A 20,788-nucleotide genomic window follows, 5' to 3' on the forward strand; every position below is an offset into this window, starting at 1 on the left:
CAAGCAAGCAAGCAAGCAAGCAAAAAAGACAAGGAAAGCACGAGAAAAAAGCAGGTGTGGCGGTGCATGCCTGTAAGGTCAGTACCTGAGAGGCTGAGGCAGGAGAACTGCCACAGATTTGAGTCCACACTGGGCTTCATAGCAAGACTATGTCACAAACAAAATAATAAAAAGGTCCACAGAATTCTGAGAAATGTCATTTTTCATCTTAGTGCTGTCTTTAATTGTAATTTTTGCCCAAATTGTCCCATTCTGGAGTATTTGTTGGTGCACTCCTGAATGACAGAAAAGCTACTGCACGGTGCCTGGCCCACTGTTCTCCTCACCTGTAGGAGATAGAGAGGTCAGGCGGGGCTCAGGAGAAGAATCCAGGAGACCTTTGTAAAGCCAGGGTGCCCCTGACCCTGTCTGACACCCTCTGCCCTCTGGAGACCCCAGCTCACGGCTCCACCCTTTCGCAGAGGCCCCAGGCAGGGTGACAACAGCAGGGACAGCAGGCAGACAAGACAGCAGGTGTGTCACCAGGCCAGCACGGCAGCTGGGCCCAGGGCTGCTTTATTGAGACAGAACTGCTCCTGCAGGACTCAGGCCGGCCTCTCCATGCTGCCAGCACAGCAGGGAGCTGGGCCGGGATCTAGAAGACTTCATGATTGAGGCAATCGAGAAATACCGTGCTAAGGCAGCTTAAGGCAAAACGGCCAGGGCCAGAGGATCAGAGAAGGACAGAGATGCCCCCAGCACCTTCCGTCACATGGGGCCTAGCGGAAGTAGTTGGGACACTCGTGGGCAACCAGGTGCCAGCCTTGATCAAAGGCCTCCACCACAGCCGGCTCCAGGGGCCCTTCCTCCACAGCGGCCAGGTTCTCCTGCAGCTGCTCCATGCTGGACATGCCCAGGATGACCGCATCCCCGTTAGTGCCCTGCAAGAGGAGAAGCCACACTGGAGCACCCTTGAGCTGCCGCGTGGCTCCACTCATACCCTTCTCTCTCCCACTAAGATTTGGGATTACTGCATATTTATTTATATCCTGAGCATCTGGTAAGAACGGAGGGTACCTGTGACTCACATATAGTTAGGTGACTTTATACCTTCTCCTCTCTCCCCTGCTCATCTAGGCAGAGCCAGGAAAATTCTGCCATACCACAGCTGGGCAAAGGCATGGACTACGTAAGCTCTCCTGACACTCAAGTCTTCTGTTTCAGTGTGATTATAAGGAGAATCATCCAAAGCACTTAGACACCCTGCACTTAGACATCTGCAAGGATAGCTTACAGCTATACCTGGAGAAGCTTTCACCAGGAAGACCTGAGCCCGGGAGAGAAGGAACCTAGCTCCCTTGTGTCGCTGAGGAGTGGGATATATGACCTCTGCAGAGAACCATGCATTGAAATTTCTACCCCATTATTATACAGCAAGTCCAGTTCCTCCTCAGTAAAACTAGAGAACCCACACCTCCTAAGTCCAAGTAATACTGAAATGATGTTTGTAAAACTCATAAAACCTGGCACTTCTGTGACAGCAAAAAAGAATGGAAGGAGAAATTTCAGAAGAGAACAGGAAACAGTCTTTAGAAATCACCTGCAGTTAATTCTGAATTGTTAAATGGGCAGCGGTGATGTCCTAGGACTGCCCGGTTACCTGCAGCTGGGAGTGGTGGTACATCCAACGCAGTGCGGCCGAGGTCATGCTGGGGGCGCTGGCGCCATAGGTGGCCTGCAGGGCCTTCTCCACCAGAGCGATGGCCTTGAAGTGGTGCTCCTTCCAGAACCTGCACAGATGGCAGGATGCCACAGGGGTCAGTGCCCTGGATGCCACAGGCAAAGAGCCAAGCAGCACATGTCTTGCATTGTCCCCTCCAGCAGTGGACCTTTTGCTCCACGAGACAGCACCATAGACCAGGCTGCTGCTGCTGGTGGCCCTCGCAAGAGACACTGATGACATCTTTATCTTCAGGGCTCATGTACCTGGGCCTCTGTATCTAATGGAACAAAGCAGCTGGGAGGGCGAGATTCAGCCCCAGAACCTCCATCCAGAGCTCTTTCCTCCCTTCTCAAAGGTGACTTCTCAGGGAACACCTATGGCTGGGAGACCACATGACCCTGGATTCCTAATTTCTTCACAGAGGTCTCAAGAAAGTAAGAAACCTCAGAGTTTACCAACTCCTGTAGGAACCAACAGAGGTAGGTACACGTAGCAAGGAAGATTTCACCCCTGGAAAAGTCATCTACAACGTCACTTCTGCTTAAGGGGCTTCTTGCCCCACCGTTCTGATGCAGGTAGCCCTGGCTCACCGATTTCTGTAGGTCTCAGACCAGTTATTCCCAAAGAAGCGGCCCACTGGCTGTTTCCCGTCCTTGTCCTCGTACTTGTATCTGCCGGTCAGCAGGCCACCTGTAGGAAGGCTGTGGTCAGATCTGGGCCCAGACTGTTCCCAGAGGCTTCCAGGCTCTCCAGCACTGGGCACAGGGAAAGAGAGGCACCATGGAGGGACTCGGACACAACCCAGCTCTTGCCAAACCCTGTCTGCTTCCCGTGGCTTGGGCTGGGTATCCACAGGGACAGAAATTGGCACAGACAGGGCTGGGGACATAGCTCAGTGGTGCAGTGCCTGCCTGACAGGCACAAGGTCCTGAGTTCAATTCTCAGTACCAAAAACAAACAAACAAAAAACAGAAATAGGCAGAGACATAGCCAGCAATCCCACCCATTCCGGAAGGGTCTGTCCCCATACCAGCCAAAGGGTTGTAGGCGTAGAACCTCAATCCAAAGTGCTTGAGGCAGGAAAAGAGCTCTGTTTCCACCTGCCTGGTGGTGGCGTTGTACATGCCCTGCAGGGAGAGGGGCCAGCTGCAGAAGGTGGTTATGTCAAAGGAGGGCACCTAGCCTGCCTCTTTTCTTCTTCTTCTTTTTTTTTTTTTTCAAAATTGGGAATTAGGGGCTGGGGATTTAGCTCAGCGGCATAAGCACCTGCCTTGCAAGCAGGCGGTCGTGAGTTCAATCCCTGGTATTGATTAAAAAAAAAAAATTGGGAATTGAACCCAGGGGCTCTGCACTGAGCTATATCCCCAGGTCTTTTAAATTTTTCATTGTGAAACAGGGTCTCAATAAACCAGTAAATTGCCCAGGCTGGTCTCAAATTTGCAAAATTCTTGCATGAGCCTCTCAGAGTGCTGAGACTTTTTTTTTTTTAATTGGTACTAGAGATCGAACTCACGACTGCCTGCTTGCAAGGCAGGTGCTTATGCTGCTGAGCTAAATCCCCAGTCCCGCCAGAGTGCTGAGACTAAAGGCATGTACCACCATATTTGACCACTTTTCCTTTTTAAAAAGTAACTCTATTTTCAGAATTTTTTAAGACAGGATCTCATTATGTTCCCAGGGTAGCCTTGACCTCCTGGGGTTCAGCCATCCTCCTGCCTCAGTCTCCTGAGTAGGCAGGATTACAGGCACATGCCACCAAGCCGTTTAGCTTTCCTCCTTTAAAATTCCAGGCACTGGGGAGGCTGAGGCAAGAGGATGCCCACAAGACCCAGATCAACTTGTGCTACAACGAACGTAGTGAGTTCAAGGCCAGCCTGAACTCAAGAGCATGGCCTGGTCACAAAACACAAACAAAGTCCACACCAACTCAGGACATCAGCGATTATTTCTAAATTCCCTAGTAGTGGTACACAGTGAAGAAAGGGTATCCTGCCCAGGGTAGGAAGCCAGGACTGGGCTTAATGTATGAATTACTATGGCTCCACCTATAGGCTTGGCGCTGGATTTACAACCACTTAACAAGTTTGGCAAAGTCTGCCTCCAAGAGATGCCATAGTTGAGAGAGAGAGAGAGAGAGAGAGAGAGAGAGAGAGAGAGAGAGAGAAGAGAATTACAAACTAATTAATTAGAGCAGATTCTGGGATTAAAGTAGTGGCTCAAAAAGACTCATTGAGGTCACAGTGACTTCAAGGCAGGCTGAACTACATAGCGAGAACCTGTCTCAAAAAACAAAACAATAAATAAATAACTGAGCACATAAAGATGTGGAGGCCTCAGGGGACCATGCAAAGGGGGTTCTGAGGAAGAGACCGGAGCCCTTCCCCCAGGGAGCCAGCAGCAGCCTTTCAGGCTCAAGTGTGGAGTGGGTGTGGAAGAAGACCAAGCCATATGCTCAGGCAGGAGGCGGGCAGGTGCCTGGAGCAAGGCTGGGGAGCTGGGGCCTCATGCCGAGGCCACCTGTGAGCCACCCATAGGCAAGAGCAGGGTGATACTACTGGGTAAGGACACAGGGCATTCTGAGGGGCAAATGAGAGTTGGGATCAGCAGAGATCTGGTACCTAAAGCCACAGCAGCACTGGCACCCGGGCAGCCCTCACCTGGTACACGGTGGGCAGGATCCAGCCGTTCTGCTTGCACAAGGTACAGATCTCAGCTACCTCCCAGGCGGCATAGTTGGAGAGGCCAAACTCCACAAACTTGCCCTGCAGAAGAGAGGCACAGTGAGAGCCAGCTGAGCCCAGGACTCAGGCAGGGGAGATGGGGCGAGGACCCTGAGTGGAGTCACCCCAGCTCTGCTCTGGATGCTGGTGTCTCCTCTGCTCTGGCAGTGTCAGCATGAGAGCAGGTGGACACCACCCCCCCTCACCACCCCCTCACCTCCTGGTGCAGCTGCTGGCAGGCCTGCAAAGTCTCCTCTATGGGGGTCTCATGGTCAGGTGCATGTAGGTAAAAGAGGTCCACTCGGGGACACTGCAGCCGCTTCAATGATGTCTCCAGCTGAGACCGCACACTGTCAGGCTTCAGTGTCTTTCCATCCCAAGGGTTGGCCTTGGTGGCAATTTTCACTTGGTGAGAGAATGTAACAGTTGAGAGAATCCGTTACTCATTGGCTGCACCTTCCTGGTAAATTACTTTAATTCCTTGAACCTTAATTCTCTAATCTGTAAAATGGGGTAATAATAATTGAACCGTCCTCACACAGAAGTCAGAAGGATTAAACAATGTTTTCAGTTGAAGTTTTTGATGTTCTAGGCACCAAACTGCTGATGGTAGCAGATGCTGCACAAGAGACAGAGACAAAGTGAACACACTGGATCCCTGCCCTCCAGGGGCCACCGTCTGCCTGTCAGTGCAGCAGAGAAATGAACACAGTACTATAGGAGCCCCAAGGAGAGGCGTGAGGCCCATCCTGGAACCCAGAAAAGGCTTGCTCTAGGTGGTGAACCTATGGCACACGTACCGCAGTGAAAGCTCTAGAAGAATTGTCATCACTGTCCAGGTAATGAGCACAATCTGACTCCCTAGGAATCAGCCTTGGCCAACAAAGAAGGAACAAAAATGTGACAGACAAGAAAACACAGATGTGAGGCTGTACAGTTCCAATTCTGGGTCTAGAAAGTGGACCTGGGAAGAGGGTGCAGATGGGAAAGACTCACAGACCATCCCACTGAATCTGGACCAGATCGTACACAGGTCATGTCAGGGGTCAAAGAGGCAGGAAATTCACTCTGGTCATAGTATAGAGACCAAACTCAAGGGCGCAGGCAGGGAGACCAGGACAGAAGCTGGCTCCACAGGTACTGATGCGGTTAGTTGTACACTGAGAAGGTAATTAGAAACTTCTCCTCCCAGACTGTAGGAAGCGTGTCCACCCATCCATCTACTGAGCTGCCCCCAGGAGAACACTGCAGCATTCTGCCATCCAGAACGCTTGGAAGTGGGTTAACTTTGCCCTGTTCTTTCCCCTGTAGAGAATCCCAGCAGTCTGAACTGATCAGTGGACGGGTTTGGCACTTTTTTTCCCTTGGCAGTTAACTCAGCATGTCCGAGAGGTGTCCTCAATCACCTGGGACACGGGAGAGAAGTCCACAGTTTGTCCCCTACTAACCCACCCCCAGCTGCCTTGGTGTGAACATTACCTCGGGTATGATCTGAGGACTCTGGCCCTTTGAGCTCCGGGCCTCAAAGAAGAAAGCAGGGAAGGCTTGGAGAAGATTTATCAGTTCAGAAACAGAATGTTCATTACTAACCGGATGCCTCCTGGTGAACTAGCAAGGGTGGGCCTGAGAGACACAGTTCTATATGTCCAGGTTATGGATCTAAAGAAGATCCAGAGATCCACCGGGATGGGAGGAAGGAGCCTCATGACTGCAAAAAGGAGGCCTCAGTATGTGCCAGGCACCCTGCTGGTACTTCCAATGGCACCAAGTTAATAAGGGACAGCATACACCTCATCCTCCATCGAACCACATCTGCCTGCTGGTCATTCTGCTGCACATGACACATTCTGCAAGCCAAGTTTCTAATGCCTGTTCTTTTGTTCTCTCAACAGCAAATTACTACACAAATTACTGTTTTTGTTTTTGGCACCGGGGACTGAACCCACGACCTCGCACTTGCCAGGCAGGTGCTTATGCCACTGAGCTAAATCCCAGCCTGTTTTTGTTTTTTTGAGACAGGGTCTTGCTATATAGTTCAGGCAGGCCTCGAACTCACCATGATCCCCCTGCCTCAGCCTCCCAAGTGCTGGGATTACAGGTGTGTACCAACACACCTGGCAGTAGTGGTCTAGGTACTGAACAAAGACCAGCACGAGACAGAGTGCTCAGAGTGTCCGGGTGGTCAGGGCTGGGTGGCGTGGAGAGGCGCACCCTGGGTGAGGGGACGATAACCCGCACCTGGCAGGGCCTGCCGTGGAGATAAGGAGGTGGAGGTGTCAACACAAGCTCGGGGCGAGATGGGGGGCTCCGCACGCACAGGGAGGTCTGATGACCGTTACCTCTACAGTCTGCACCGCCCAGCCCGAGCCCCAGGCCGCCCAGGATGCTCTCGGACTGGCCGTCTCCATACATGAAGGCCGTGTCCAGCTCCGTGTAGCCGCGCTCCTGGAAAGCGCGCACGGCCGCGGCGCTGGCAGACGCGTCCATGCGGCGCCCCATCTCCATGGTGCCCAGAACCGTGGCGGGCCGGGCCGGGGCGTTCCCGGTGGCCCGTGGCGGCAGCTGCTGGGACATGACGACTGTGCGGGACGCCGCCGGCCGAGAACTTTGCGCCCAACTAAACCCTGCGCGGCTCAGAGCCGGACACGCCACGCGCAGCATCAGGACTGCGCCTGCGCGAGGGCGGCTCTGGCCCCGCCCACGCTCTAGGGGCGGGGCTGGGAGGAGGTTAGGGAGCCAGGACAAAGGCGCTCCCGGCTCTCCGGCGCACACTCGCGGCCAGCCAACGGCGCCTGCAGGGACCGTCTGCCAAGAGTGTGGCGTGAGAGGCGGAGCCGCGCGGCTCCCGGGGCGGGGCGGCGGCGCCGGGTCAGCTGACCCGGAGGACTGAGCCCAGAAGCCGGGTCCCGCGGCGGATCCCGAAGTGGTGAGACGATTTAGGGGCTGGCTGCTGGTACCGGGTCGGGGTCGGGGCGCCTGACGCTTCCACGTTTCCCCACACCCTCTTCCCGCACCTGCCCGGTGCGGGCTTCTGTCCTCTCCAAAGACGCGAGGTCCTGGGACGAGGCGCGCGGCTTGCTGGGGCAGCCTTCGGGGCTGGGGGCCTGTCTACCTCGGGGACGGCCAGCACGGCTGCCAGGCCAGCCTGGGCAGGGCTGGGGTCTGGGTCTCCTCTCACCTGCTCCCGTGGCCGATGGCTCGTAGTGGCTTTGTTTTGCTGTGGCGGAGCGAACGAGGGCGCTGGCCCAGCGGCTGCCCTGTCATTATCCCTCCAAACTGGCCGCCGCCCGGAGGCCTGGAGCAGGTGGGAGCCCCAAGCGGGACGCTGCCCCACCACATTCTCCGCAGGCGTGCCCACGCCAAGCACAGGGAAGGGTGTCAAGGGTGCAGAGCCAGTGTGGGTTTAGCAGTGTGAGGACTGGCCAGTCATGGTCATAGCTCTTCTTCTTTCAACACTTACCGAAGGCTACTGTGTACCCCGAACTATCATAGCCTTCCTGAAGAGTACTGTGAATGTTCGCTCTGTGCGGGGCACTTCTGTAATTGCGTGGCCAGGGTTACCTCATTTAACCCTGCATTAGCCTAGGAGGTGAGTAGTTGCATCAAGCCCCCAAGTTACAGATGGGAATGGTAAGGCTCTGTCTCTTGCCTGAGATTTCTAGACCAGCAGCCAGAGAGCAGCTAGACAGACTGACTCACTTTTCTTCTTAATCCTGGGTCGTCTGAGCTCAGTTTTCTCCTTCCTTCCCTTCTCCTTGAAACAAATTTCCCTGTCTTTTCACTTTTTCTCTCTTTCATTTTTCCTCTCTCCAGCCTCTCTCTGTCTCTCAGTGTTACCCGAATTTTTACTGCAGAGCCCGTACTGGTGAGCCTAGGTGCGCATAACCAGAGTGAGGGGGAGGAGTGCCTGATACAGTGGTTGCTGAGGACCTCTTCAGGGGTGCGGCCTAGGGAAGGGGAGGAAGGGGGGCAGGTTTTGTAGAGCTGGCTTTTGCAAGGCTTCTTGGAGAGGGTCATTTCCGACTGGAGCCAGGTTTATAGCTCAAGGGGCACAGGCGTCTATCTGGCAAGTGCAAGTGCGAGGTCCTGTGTTCAATTCCTTGTACCAAAAAAAAAAAAAAAAAAAAAAAAGAACTGAGTCGTAGTATCTCTTTAACAGCCTGTGGGGAGAAGGACATCTCTAGGTGGGGAGACAGTGTGTGCAGACATGGGGGACAGGAGGTGGACACTGGTGTGGGAAATGCCTCTAGCTTTGCCTAAGCTGGGGAGAGGGGTTGGGTATGGATGGAGAGGCTCTGTCCAGCTCAGCCTCTCTCCAAGTACCGGTGTTCCTTTAAGCACCCAGACTCTTTGACCACACCACTTCTTCCCTACTCCAGGGAAGGTGGGGGTGGGCAGAGTGGTCCAGATACTGGGCTTTCATCCTCACAGCAGTCACTGCCAGGCATGAAGTCTGACACTGGAGTGAGGGTTTTATGTTCATTTTATCAACACAGCCATCCAAGGACAAAGGGTCATTAGCTCTGTTTTATTGACAACAGGTCAAACTGCTCTCCAAAACCACTTGGCCACATCTGTAAAATGGGGACAATATCCCCTATCCTGATGGGGCGTTGTAAGGATGACAGTGTACAAACACGGAGGTGACTACAGTGGTGGCGTGTTCGGGATCTACAAGAGGAGGCTGGGGGAGGTGGCCCAGTTGGATGGGCGCTTGTATCGAAGGACTTGGTTTGAGATGCCTCTGACACGGCAGGGATGCAGTTCCTCCCCTGGACTGTGCGTTAGCTCGGGGCATCCTTGCATCTGCCAGTGATGGGGCATCAGGTGAATGTTTCTGGTTATCAGCCATGCTGATGGCTGTCAAGGAGGGCCACTGAGAACCAGGAAGAGCCTTTCCACCACCCCATGCTGTCCCCTCGTGACCCACAGTGACCTGGGCCGTAGCTCCCACAGCCAGTCAAGCTGGGGCTGAGACCTACAGCTTTCTGAGAAAAGGAGCTGACTCGCTTCCTTTCCCCGCCGGAGGTTCCCAAATGGCTGTGACCTCAGCAGTTCCATGGGTCTAGCCAGGGCATTGCTTCATGAGGAGCGGGGCTCCCAGACACAAGGAGAAATGAAGGTGCTGGGGAGAGCCCCCACCTGGGCGAGGAAACCCCCGCTTAGCACAGAGAGTAAAAGGGAAGCGCTACGCGCCATGCCTGATGCAGTGGAGTCTGGTGGCTGTGAGCAGGGCTCAGGGTCTTGGCCCTGGGTTTCACTCCTCTGCTTCCTGGCAGGGTGCCCCTGCAGGAGCACCTCCCTGCTGTGGTCTCAGGTCCCTCCTGCGTGTATCAGTTGTCCCTGCTTCCTAGAGTGGGGAGGACGGACTCTATTAATGTGTGCCAGAAGCTCAGCCCAGAGCTGGCCGGGAGCTGAGCCATCAGGGTGGTGGCAATGATCACTGATGGAGATGGCTCCAGCCCATTTTCTGGGGTTATCACACAGCAGACTGCTCTGCTCTCTGTCCAGGGTGCCTGGGCACTGAGAGCAGCTACTTCCTCTCTGCCCCTGTGTTTACCTGGATTCTGGCTTGGGAGGTGGTGGTAGATTCCTTGCCAGTAGATATCCTGCAGGCCTTGTGAGCTCCTGGGGGGACACGCACTCAAGCACCCCAACTTGTATCTCAGCTACTAGGGCAATCACCCCGGGGATCACCTTCTCCTCAGTCTCCTCTGGCCGATGTGCAGTGCAGTTCATGAGCCTGGCTCTGCACACCCTCCCAGAGTAACTTACAGTGATAATAGCAACTGTGAACAAATGGATCCAGCCTCAGGGTTCGTGCAGGTGCCTGTGCCCCTGACTGCAGGTTCTGGGCTCCCTCTGTGTGTGTGTGGTTGTACACGTTCACTTCAAGCTGTGTACCTGGAGGCCCGTCGTGTCCCCATTGATGAGGACTGTATCTTTATCTTTCTCTGGTCCTGGCCTTGATCAGCCAGGGCTAGGTGATGGGGCTGGGTTAGGGTTGGGGCAGCAGTAAATGTGGGGGCGGACCTCCCACAGCTGAAAGCTTCCTCTCTTTTTCCCTGTGGAAGGAACCCTCACCGGCCTCGCCTCGGTGCACCAGCGTCCTCCCTCCCTCCTGCAAGATCCCTCCGGGCCGGGACCCTCTCTCTGCAGCCATGATCCGGAGGAAACTGGGTGCTGGCAACTTCTCCAGCTGCCCCAATGGCTCCGTCCTGTGGATATGGGACTTGTTTCATGAGTGTGCCCAGGACGGCTGGGACGAGGCCAGCGTGGGTCTGGGCCTGATCTCCATTCTCTGCTTCACTGCATCCACCTTCCCGTGAGTCATGCCTGGGTGGCTGGAGCAGGCAGGGCGGGGGTGGGACAGTGGCTCGAGGTCCTGCGTGGGCGTGACTAGACTTCAGGCCGCTTGTGCCACCTCCACCCCAGTCACGGTCACTCACTTCCAGCCTGCTTGGGAGGGGCCTGGATGGAGCCCCACAGGATCTCATGCTGGGTATCGATGATGCAGAAAGCTTGACTTCTGCTACGGTTTCCCAAGTGTCCACTCTGGACCTGGCTCAGTTCTAAATGCCGGATATGTTTTTACCTATTTTGGTACTGAAAGCGAGCCTGTGAGATAGGTAGCTTTTCCACTTTACAGATAAGGGAACTGAAACCCAGGGAGGTTGAGTAACGTGCTGTGGGCTGCACAGTTGGTAAGAGGGGGCGAGGAGTGGGAGGCTGGGGTACCCAACACGGCTTCTGTCCTCAGAGCCTGGACAGGCTGGTGTGGAGACCACAGCACTCAATGCAAAATGCTGCTGATGGAGGGGCACAAAGACACTGTGTAACAGCACAGTGCTCAGGAGTGTCAACCCTCAGCAGCTGGGTGTGGTGGCACATGCCCATAATCCTTGTATTCTAGGAGGCTGAGGCAGGAGGATTACAAATTCAAGCCCAGTTTGGGAAATTTAGCAAGACCCTGTCCCAACATTTAAAAAAGAATTAAAAATGGTCTATGGATGTAGCTCAATATGAGGGACCTGGGTTCAATCACTAATAGAGAGTTACAAGGACTGAAAGCCTGAGTCCAGGAGGGACAAGCTGTTTGGTGTCACAGCAGGAGGCTGGGAGCTGGAGGAAGGCCTGGGGAGGAACCTTTGAAAGTGAAAGATGAGGGGCTGGGGATTTAGCTCAGCGGCATAAGCACCTGCCTTACAAGCAGGCAGTCGTGAGTTCGATCCCCAGTACCGATAAAAAGGAAAAAGACAAAAAAAAAAAAAAAGAAAGTGAAAGATGAGGAGGTGTTTGGGCCTAGGAGGGGCAGCAGGCATCTGGTGATGAGCTTAGAGGAAGAGAAAGCAGCCTCCGACCTGGGGCCTCGCAAGGGCACATGCTCTAAAAGGATGTGGGTCGTTATTAACGGGCCTTGGACGGCTCTTGACAGTTTCTGGTTGGACTGGAATTTTTGTTGTTGTTGTTTTTGGAGACAGGGTCTTACTGTGTAATGCAAGTTGGCCTTGAACTGGCTATGTACCCCTGGCTGGTTTCGAACTCACGGCAATCCTCTTGCCTCAGCCTCCCAAGTGCTAGGCTTATAGGTGTGCACCACTACACCTGGCAAGGCTGGGAGTTTACAGAGAGGATGGATGGCTCCAGGGGAACAGGGCTGAGTCAGAAGGCGGGGGAGTCAGGGCGGGAGGAGCCACGGAGGAGGGACTCAGTGGGGAGGAAGGAGTCCGTGCCCAGCTCTCCGGGTTTTAGGTTTGGGCGGTGGGTGGCAGGAGGTGCTGTTTAGTTGTTTCTTCTTCTTTTTGGTGCTGGGGCTCACATTGAGGGCCTCCCATACCAAGCAGGCTCCCTACCTCTGAGCTACGCTCTTGGCCCACTTCCCTCCCTTTCTCCTGCCTTCTCTCCTGCCCTCCTTTTTCTTTCTGGGTCTTCACGGGTATCTGCATGCAGACAGTTAAAAAGGAAGTGTGTGGACCTGGGGGTGTAACCCAGCGCACAGCTCTTGGCTGGCACGCGTGAGGCCCTGGGTTTGGTCCCTAGTACTGCAAAGGAAGAAATTTGAATAGTAAACGGAGTGTGTGTCATGGGTAAGCACAAGACCAAAGACGTGGGGCCAGGGATTTAGCTCAGTGGCGTAAGTGCCTGCCTGGCAAGTGCAAGGTCATGAGTCAATCCCTGGTACCAAAAAAAAAAAAAAAAAGACCAGAGACTTGGGCTGGGAGAATCTAAGCTGTGTGACAGTGTTCTTGGTCCCCAGTGGGGAGGATCATGACAGTCTCAAGGAATGCTGAGAAGACTGAGGAGCCAGTGCCCACGGAGGCCTCTGAACTGTGCCTGAGACCCAGTGGCCCTGACAGTGTTGGCTTGTGCTCAGCTTTGCCCTTGAACCCGTACCCGGCCATAGGTCTAGAAGGGGGTCCCAGATCTTTGGGAAAACACCTGGGAAACCAAAATATGGGAACTCTTGTTCCTAAGTCACGGGGTTCCTGCCCCGCATTCTCCGTTGCCCATTGTGGTTTGGCCTGTCTCATCATGGGCTGATCCTGGAGAAGGGGCAGGGTGCAAGCCTTAGGCTACTACACCACCCCACCCCTGCTCTCAGTGCCCCCCGATCTGATTCAGAAATACAGAGGGGCTAGGGATACAGAGTGCTTGCCTAGCACATGCAAGGCCCTGGGTTCTGCAAAACCTGAAGCAGAACAAGAGGAATCAGGGTAACAAGGATTCTCAGGGCCTAACACCAGCCTCCCAACCCCTGTAGACCTTGAGTGCCCTCTGGGACCCCAGGGCACGGTGGAGGAGAATTGAAGGAAGCTGAGGGTCTCTGCTGTAGTCACCCAAGCTAGAAGGGACTCCCCCAGGGTAAACACTAAGAAAGGCCCCCCCGGGAAACCCCCTCCCAGGCCATTTCCTGTTCTTCGCTGTCCTACCGCACTGCCATACTGTTCTGGAGTTTGAGGGGGAAGTGTCCTCCTTGGCCCTCTGAGCAAGGTGACCTCCCAGCCCTGGGCCCCTGAGCTTACATCTCCTCCTCTTCGTAGCCAGTACATCAAGGCCTGCAAGACGGGCAACATGGACCAGGCCCTGTCAGTGTGGTTCCTCCTGGGCTGGATCGGTGGAGACTCCTGCAACCTCATCGGTTCCTTCCTTGCTGACCAGCTGCCCCTGCAGGTGGGTGGTTCTGGGCGGGGTGGGGCAGCCGGAGCAGGGGCGCTAGAAGCCGGCAGCAGGAGAGGCCCAGGCCTCAGAATCCTGACCCATCAGTCCATCCGCTTAGAGAGGGTCCACGCCTGGAGTGCTGTGAGCCTCAGGTTCTCCATCTGCAGTCTGAGCACCTCCAACCGCGGGGGTCTCTTGCTTTTGAGGGGCCACAACCCCAATTTAAGTTGTCAGGACACAGGACCCTTGAGGAGGAAATGAGTTTTTCCTTGGGAACCCTTGATGTCATCCTGTGGCCACAGGCAGGAAAGTACTGTCTTCCACGGTGGCACCTTGAGGGCCTGACTGTGCCCAGCCATGGATTCCTAGGCACCTCGGCTGGGCCCCTTGCCCACGTGGTCTCTGCCAGGTGGGGACTGTGATCCCTCCTCCGGGGTGAGGAAGCAGAGGCTGGGAGGTACAGTGCTGCAGCCCTGGTCCTGAGCCCCGGGCTCTCCCCCCCCCCCCCCCCCCCGCAGACCTACACGGCTGTGTACTATGTCCTGGCCGACCTGGTGATGCTGACCCTCTACTTCCACTACAAGTTCAAGAAACGCCCCTCTCCGCGTGAGTACGGCGGGGCCCCTCTGGAGCAGGCTCCCTGCTGGCAGCCAGGGAGGCCCAGAGTTTGTGAGGAAGCGGGTTTCTCATTGTTGGGTGATAAAGCAGGCCTCGGAAGGCCTTATCTGAGAGTTAATGGGTCAAGATAGAGGCTGGAGGGCCGACAGTGCATCCGGCCCCGACCACAGGGAGCCTGCAGTCACTCTGCTCCCCTTGAGTGAATGTGGCTTATCGCCTCCTGTGTGTCTGGTCCTAGGCTTGGAGCAGGGGAAGGAGGATGCATGCTCAGGCTGCCGCCTCCCTATGGGACTCAAGAGCCAGTAGACAGGGTCAGCTCCAGGGTGAGCAGGACACGGGAGGCCTTAGGGAGGGAATTGTGTCTCATTGGCATTTCCTCTTCTGGACCGTGCTGTCCTCATTTATCACCTCTGCGACTTTGGGAGAGGGGTTATTGTTGAAGGATTCATTCAGCAAAGGAGGAATGAAAGCTCAGAGAGGTTAGGTCACTCGTCCAAGGTCACACAGCTACTGTGGGGCATGGCTGGCCTGCTGCTCCCTGTCTTTCTGGTGGGCCCGGATCCGGCACCTTGACTGTTCTCCTGCCTCATGTTCAGTGCCTGGCTCCATCAATTCTGTGCTGTTGTTCATCTTGGGGACCGTGTGTATCACACCATTGCTGAGCAGCGCTGGCCCTGTGACTGCCCCAAGGAAAGGCTTCCAGGGGCGGATGCTTCTGTCCGTGGAACCGGGCAGTAAGGTGAGCTGTGGGTTAGCTTGTTAGCTGGCTGTGGGCTGATGGGTGGGGGCTGGCTCCCCCCTGGCATCTCCCCTGCAGGTCGTGTGTGTTTGTGGAGGAAGATGACCCTTTGGGCCCCCCAAGGCTCTGAGCTCCCCCTTCCGTCCTTCCAGCCCTTCACGAATCAGGAGATCATCGGCTTCGTCATCGGCTCCGTGTCCAGTGTGCTGTACCTGCTCTCTCGGCTGCCGCAGATCCGCACCAATGTGAGCCTGGAGCCCCTGCTCGGGGCTGGGCCAGTTGGAAGGAGGCCTCTGGGTTAAGGACTGGTGTGCAGGTCTCTGTCTAGGGGGCCTGGCACCATCCTCAGTGGTGGCTTGGCAAGTGAATCCAACTCTCTGAGCCTCACTTTGTGCCCCTGGAAAATGGGCCAGGAGATAGATCCCTGCCACGGCGGCATACAGGAGAACTATGTGTGTCCCAGGATTCAGAGGTCAGATGAGAGGGAATATCTCAGAGCTTAGGGGCAGGAGAGGAGAAAAGAGGAAGGGCAGGAGGGGAGAATCGCTGGGCAGTGGAGCTGGAGAGCAGAGCATTGTGGGGCCTCAAGGTGTGTGCAGCCATGGTCTCCAAGGACCTGGGTGGAGGGCTGAGAGGCGTGGTCAGGATGGGACCAGAAGTGGGCAGGAGTGGTTTGGATGGGGCATTCAGAGCATGTACAGTGTGATGGGCCTGGTGGGCGCGTGAGCAGTTCCAGCATCCAGAGTGACGAGAGTTTTCCCCCTTTGCCCCCAGTTTCTGCGCAAGTCGACCCAGGGAATCTCCTACTCGCTGTTTGCGTTGGTGATGATGGGGAACACACTATACGGGCTGAGCGTGCTGCTCAAAAACCCCGAGGTGGGCCAGAGCGAGGGCAGCTATGTGCTGCATCACCTGCCCTGGCTCGTGGGCAGCCTGGGTGTGCTGCTGCTTGATACTATTGTATCCTTCAGGGTGTGCGGGACAGGTGGGGCAGGGTGGGCTGGCAGTCTCTGCCTGTGCACGGCACAGCATTCATTACCTATCTGGCCATCGACACATACGTATATCCATCTACTCATCCTCCCATCCATCCATCTACCCATCTACCCATCTATGCATCCATCCACCCATCCATCCACCCATCCATTCACCCATCCATTTACCCATCCATCCATCCATCCATCCATCCACCCATCCACCCACCCACTTGCCCATCCAGCCTCCCATCCTCCCATCTGTCCGTTCATCCATCCATCTATCTGTTCAAAGAGTGCACACCTCCTGTGGGCCAAGCAGCTGGCCAATCACCTGAGCCATCAATGATTAAGAACAGAATCACCCTGGCCCAGAGACACAGCTCGGCGGACAGCCCTACAGGACACACAGTTTATTCTTGCAGTGACACCAATTGCAGCAGGCTAAAGCCACAAGAATGCATTACCCCGGGACTGTCCTGTTCTAGAGGGTAAACAAAGGCTTCTGCAAATGTCATTTAAAACTGTGACCTGAGCAAAAAGTTGATCAGGCAAAGGTAAGGGAGGAAGTTCTAGGCACAGCTTGTGCAAAGGGCCTGGGGAATAGAAGGGTCATCCCATCTGGGCTATGGGAGTGAAAGCTGGAACATGGAGTAGTCATACTCCAGTTAGTCAGAAAATCCTGGGTTCAAATCCTGCTTCCTCCACTGTTTCCAAGCTGTGTGACACAGCGAACCGTCAACCTCTCTGCTTTGGTAGCTTCATCGGAGCTAACAGTCACCTCCTCACCAGGACCCTGGGCAGTGATGTCAGATAAAGTATTTGAAAGCTCTCCCCGACCCAGCACTCCATGAGTGCTCAGTAAATGATTTGGTCTCATTTGGGACAAAGTAAAGGTGGCTCATATCGCAGAGTTGCTGAGTGCCTAAGGGCTCTAATGAGAGGAGAGAGCAGGGCTGAAGGGTGGAGGGAGGCGGGGTCCTGGCCGGCTCTGGGCAGCTGCCCGAGAGCTTGGTGAGGAACAGGGTATGGCTGGGTGGGGGAGCAGAAGGACACTCAGGGTGGAGGGTGTAGCAGGGACACCTGAAGAGAGACGCTGTCCCCCAACCCAGGCAGACCCAACTCAGGCCGCTCCTTTGGGCCTTGACATGATGCTCAGATCTCCATCCAGTTCCTGATGTACAGGAAAGCCACCGAGGCTGCCCCTGCAGAGCGCGAGCCCCTCCTGCCCAGCTGACCGGCGCCAGGATGAGCCCAGGATGGCGGGGACCTCCAGATACCATCCCCAGCGGGAGAGGTGCGGGCAGCGACAGTGCTGCCACCCCAGACCTGGGGCTCCTCTCAGCTGTCCTCCCTCCCCAGTGCCTCTGATCCCTCCTGGGGACTGACTCTTCCAGAAGCAAGACAGGCCCAGGACTGGCCCACCCAGCGAACACCTCCCAGGTCAAAGGCAGCTAGCTGCTCTAACCACGGAGACCCGGGGTTCAGCCACCCCTCTACCTATCTACCTCACGCTGCCTGCGTACCCCCGGGGCCACGCTGTGGTGAAACAACCCAGGACTGTCCCAAGGACCTGATGCGACCTAGAACATGTACCTTCCAGCAAGGCCTGGCTCTGCAGCTGTCTCCTTGGGTGCTGGGGTCTGGGCTTTTCTGGGAAATGGTGGTAGATGGAGCCCTGGTGGGAGGTGAGGTGGGGGGGGGCGTGTTTGCCTGTACCCCGGCCCCGCCTCCCAGAGTCCCTGGTTCTCTCATCTTCATCTCTGTGCCCCTGTCACATGCCGCAGAGTGAGAATGATGTCCCGCAGGGCTGCTCCTGCACCTGCAAGGGCGGGAGACGCACAGGAGTAGCAGGGTGTGGCGGGGCACAGGAGGATGGGCACAGGAGGACGGCAGTTCAGCCCCACAGTGTGACAGTCTGGCGTGTGGTCAAGGCTCGGGTGGCTCTGCTTTTTTGGTTGGCAATGAGGGATAGCCAGCTCTCCCTGGAGGTCAGGTGCCTGCCTGCCTTTAGGAGGCGGAGTCCAGCCCAGCCTGTGTTTCCAGACCTGTCATTCTGCCTCCTGTCTTGTTGATGACACTAGGAACCTTGACTTCAGAGGAGCCAACTCCCTTTTGTGGGTCTCATTCTGGCTCCACTCGCCCCCCCGCCCCCGAAGTCCAGAAACTACACTAGGCTCGGGCACCTGGGGCCACTTGGCAAACCGAGAAGTGTGCTTGGGACTGAGGCTTTGTGTTAGGACCCTGGAGGGACCGCAGCCTACGCTGGTGCTCTAGGGGTTTGGTGAGGTGCCCACCCCTACCCGCTGGGCTGTGCTGTGTGTCGGGCTGCAATGATTGAGCTCTACTTGCTGTGCTGAAGCTGAGAAGGCTGTGACCAGGCCGAGGTGACACGGGCTGAGACCTGGAGGTGGAGCCAGCTCCCGAATGGGTAGACTCGACCTGCCCCAGAGGGCAGGAGGCCACCGGGGATGGAGCCATTCAGAAGGCTGCCTGCCAAAAGCCTTCCTGAAGGACAGCCAGGTCCTGGGGACAGGGCTCACGGCCCAGGCCATGGGCAAGGTACTCTGGTTGGGGAAGTTCCTCTGGCTGGAGATGAGGAGGTTGGCCCTGGGGTCTGAGGCTTGGGCCCATTATGCAGGCAGGGCCAGCCTCCCTGCCTCCTCTTCCTGGTGAGTCTGCCAAGCCCTGGCGGCCTGCTGCTGGGGTACCTTGCAGACTTGCTGGACCTGACTGGGCCTCATCCCCATGGCTCCCTCTGCTGGGTAGAGTTGTGATGGTCAGGCTCAGGGGACCGGTGGCCAGCTAGGGGTGGCAAAGGTTTGGCACCCATCCTCCAGCCTCTAGCTCTGCCTGGGCTGTATAAAAAGGTGTCCCAGGCCCCGATCACTGCCACTGATGGCTGGTGCATGTTTCAGGTGCCGCTTCTGGGGCTGGGATCTGGCCTGATGCCAAAGTCGGGGCCAGGTCGCACCCTTCCTGGCCTGAAGACCCTAGGGGTCTGTGTGGCAGCAAGAGCCTCAAGTGCAGGGCTGAACTGAAGCTGGGTGGGAGGAGAATGAAATGACACAGCCCCTGTCCCGAGAAGCCCTGGCAGGTGAGGGTGACAGCATTTCTGCCTGCAGGAATCAGCCAGACCTCGCCCAGCTCACAGAGCGCTAAGGTTCCCTGCTCAGTAGGGCCTGGACTGATGGAGACGTGGCCCTTGACCCTTCGAGTCCCTGTTCCCTGGAGGCCCCTGTTCTTGGGGAATGCCCAGTCTGTGTGGCCTCTCCAGTCCTTGGGTCCTCAGCCTTTGCAGGCCCACAGGGGAGTGAGTCATAGTGACGAGGCTGGAGGAACCTGGTGCCCCGTCCCAGGGTGACTTGTTCATACCCTGGCTCTAACCTTTGCTCAGGGGAGACCTGGTGACATGCTCAGTGGACAGGGGTGGGGTTGTATGGGGAACAGACTTCTGGGTCCCACACGCTGCATTCCAAGCATGTGCATCCTCTGGTGAGCCCTGAGACCTGGGTGCCTGTCCCCAGCCTCGGTTCCTTCACTCCACGGGATCACCAGTCATGTTAGCCTCAGGGTACGGTTTTGACGATGAAATGAAGTGCATGGGTGGCTCCTGGCCTGCACCTGCTCCTGGGATGGACAGGTGGATACATGATGGCTCTGTTAGCTTATTCAGCCCAAGGGGGTGGGCCAGTCCCTCCAAATGTCCCTACTGTGGCAGGCTACATTTTCTGAATGAGGTGCCACATACGAATGCCTCCTGGTGTCTGGCCCAACACCCCACAGACACACGGCTTCTTTGCCTCCCCTGGGCCCAGGGCCAGCTGGCTGATGGCTGGGCACGTTCCGCAGTGAGCAGAAGAGAGGGGCCCAGAGGCCTAGTCCTCTACACTGGAGCCCAGGCCCCAGCGGTTATTTCTTACACCTGGGATGTTCTGAGATGACAGGGTCTTTCGATCTCCCCTTCTGCACAAGTGAAATCTTCAGCTCACCCCTTTCCATCCCTTTCCCATCTGCCTCGGCTCTCATCGTAGCCCAGTGGCTACCAGGCTTCAGCTAGGCTCTGAACGATATTGAAATAGCGTTAACTGATAGTGTGTGGTTGGGATTACTTTGGCCTGTGGGTTAATCCAGCTGATGGCTACTGATGGAGTCCCCTAGCACCACGACAGCTCTGAGAACAGTCGTTTCCGTTGTGTCCCCTTCCTCAGCCCCATTATTGTGGGGCTGGGGCATTATTGTGTCCCATTATTGTGGACAGAGAGTGCATCCGGGTCACCAGGTGTTCCCAGTACAGAGTAGGTGCTCACACTGTCCCTCGGGGGCTCTTGTCCCAGTGCTAGCTACTTGGGGTCAGGCAGTGCCCTTCCTGACCTGAAGACCTGGGAGCTCCTTGTGCAGCATGAACCCCAAGTGCAGGTCTGAATTGGAGTCAAACTGGAGTGCAGGTGACAGGGACGTCACCAAGCACCGAACTACTGAGCTGTGCATGATGTGAATATGCTCAATAAACTTTTTGAAAAACAAGTTCATTCATGTGCTTGATCTCATCTGCAAAACATCCAGTTAGCGCTTAAATATGGTAACGCCTTGGTTCACGAACGCTTCTGCTTGTGAACAATTCAGTTCATAAACAAATATTTGGCAGAGTCTTGCTTTCGTTCCAGAAGTCTGCATTGGGTGACAGCCACCTTCCCCACATGAGCGTGAATGCAGCAGCTGTCCTCCCAGGATCGCGGAATGAATGAAGTTTGTAAACTGAGGCACTGGATTTCTAGATTGGATTTCTACTCATATCCAAGTAGTGGGAGCACCAGCCGTGGAGGAGGACCCTGCGGTCAGTCATCTGCTAGGGAAGTCAAAGTTTTATTCCCTA

At 55.8% G+C, this 20,788-nt stretch overlaps 2 protein-coding genes across 2 annotated transcripts; one reads left to right on the forward strand and one right to left on the reverse strand.

Annotated features, from left to right (window-relative positions):
- Positions 1-514: 514 nt before the first annotated feature.
- On the reverse strand, positions 515-7,091 carry LOC100724108 (aflatoxin B1 aldehyde reductase member 4). Its single transcript, XM_003471367.5, has 7 exons — positions 6,762-7,091; positions 4,640-4,827; positions 4,360-4,464; positions 2,733-2,829; positions 2,293-2,392; positions 1,640-1,769; positions 515-920 (listed from the first exon to the last, which is right to left on the reverse strand). Exons 1-7 carry the CDS (start codon positions 7,081-7,083, stop codon positions 759-761), a joined length of 1,104 nt encoding a protein of 367 aa, XP_003471415.2. The 5' UTR covers positions 7,084-7,091; the 3' UTR covers positions 515-758.
- Positions 7,092-7,200: 109 nt separating this feature from the next.
- Slc66a1 (solute carrier family 66 member 1) lies at positions 7,201-20,439 on the forward strand. Its single transcript, XM_003471366.5, has 8 exons — positions 7,201-7,348; positions 10,497-10,747; positions 13,464-13,593; positions 14,100-14,187; positions 14,796-14,938; positions 15,091-15,183; positions 15,713-15,898; positions 17,072-20,439. Exons 2-8 carry the CDS (start codon positions 10,584-10,586, stop codon positions 17,147-17,149), a joined length of 882 nt encoding a protein of 293 aa, XP_003471414.1. The 5' UTR covers positions 7,201-7,348; positions 10,497-10,583; the 3' UTR covers positions 17,150-20,439.
- Positions 20,440-20,788: the final 349 nt, after the last annotated feature.

This window comes from Cavia porcellus, unplaced genomic scaffold (assembly GCF_034190915.1).
Source record: "Cavia porcellus strain 051 isolate PalLab524CR breed Dunkin Hartley unplaced genomic scaffold, mCavPor4.1 scaffold_25, whole genome shotgun sequence".
Lineage (NCBI taxonomy): Eukaryota > Metazoa > Chordata > Mammalia > Rodentia > Caviidae > Cavia > Cavia porcellus.

Coding starts and splice junctions, on each gene's coding strand:
- Slc66a1 (XM_003471366.5), top strand. CDS start 10,584: ATGATCCGGAGGAAACTGGGTGCTGGCAACTTCTCCAGCTGCCCCAAT. Junction 10,748..13,463: donor TTCACTGCATCCACCTTCCC/GTGAGTCATGCC, acceptor TCCTCTTCGTAG/CCAGTACATCAAGGCCTGCA. Junction 14,939..15,090: donor CCGTGGAACCGGGCAGTAAG/GTGAGCTGTGGG, acceptor CCGTCCTTCCAG/CCCTTCACGAATCAGGAGAT.
- LOC100724108 (XM_003471367.5), bottom strand. CDS start 7,083: ATGCTGCGCGTGGCGTGTCCGGCTCTGAGCCGCGCAGGGTTTAGTTGG. Junction 4,828..6,761: donor GGGCGGTGCAGACTGTAGAG/GTAACGGTCATC, acceptor TCTCTCACCAAG/TGAAAATTGCCACCAAGGCC. Junction 1,770..2,292: donor TCTGAGACCTACAGAAATCG/GTGAGCCAGGGC, acceptor CCATCTGTGCAG/GTTCTGGAAGGAGCACCACT.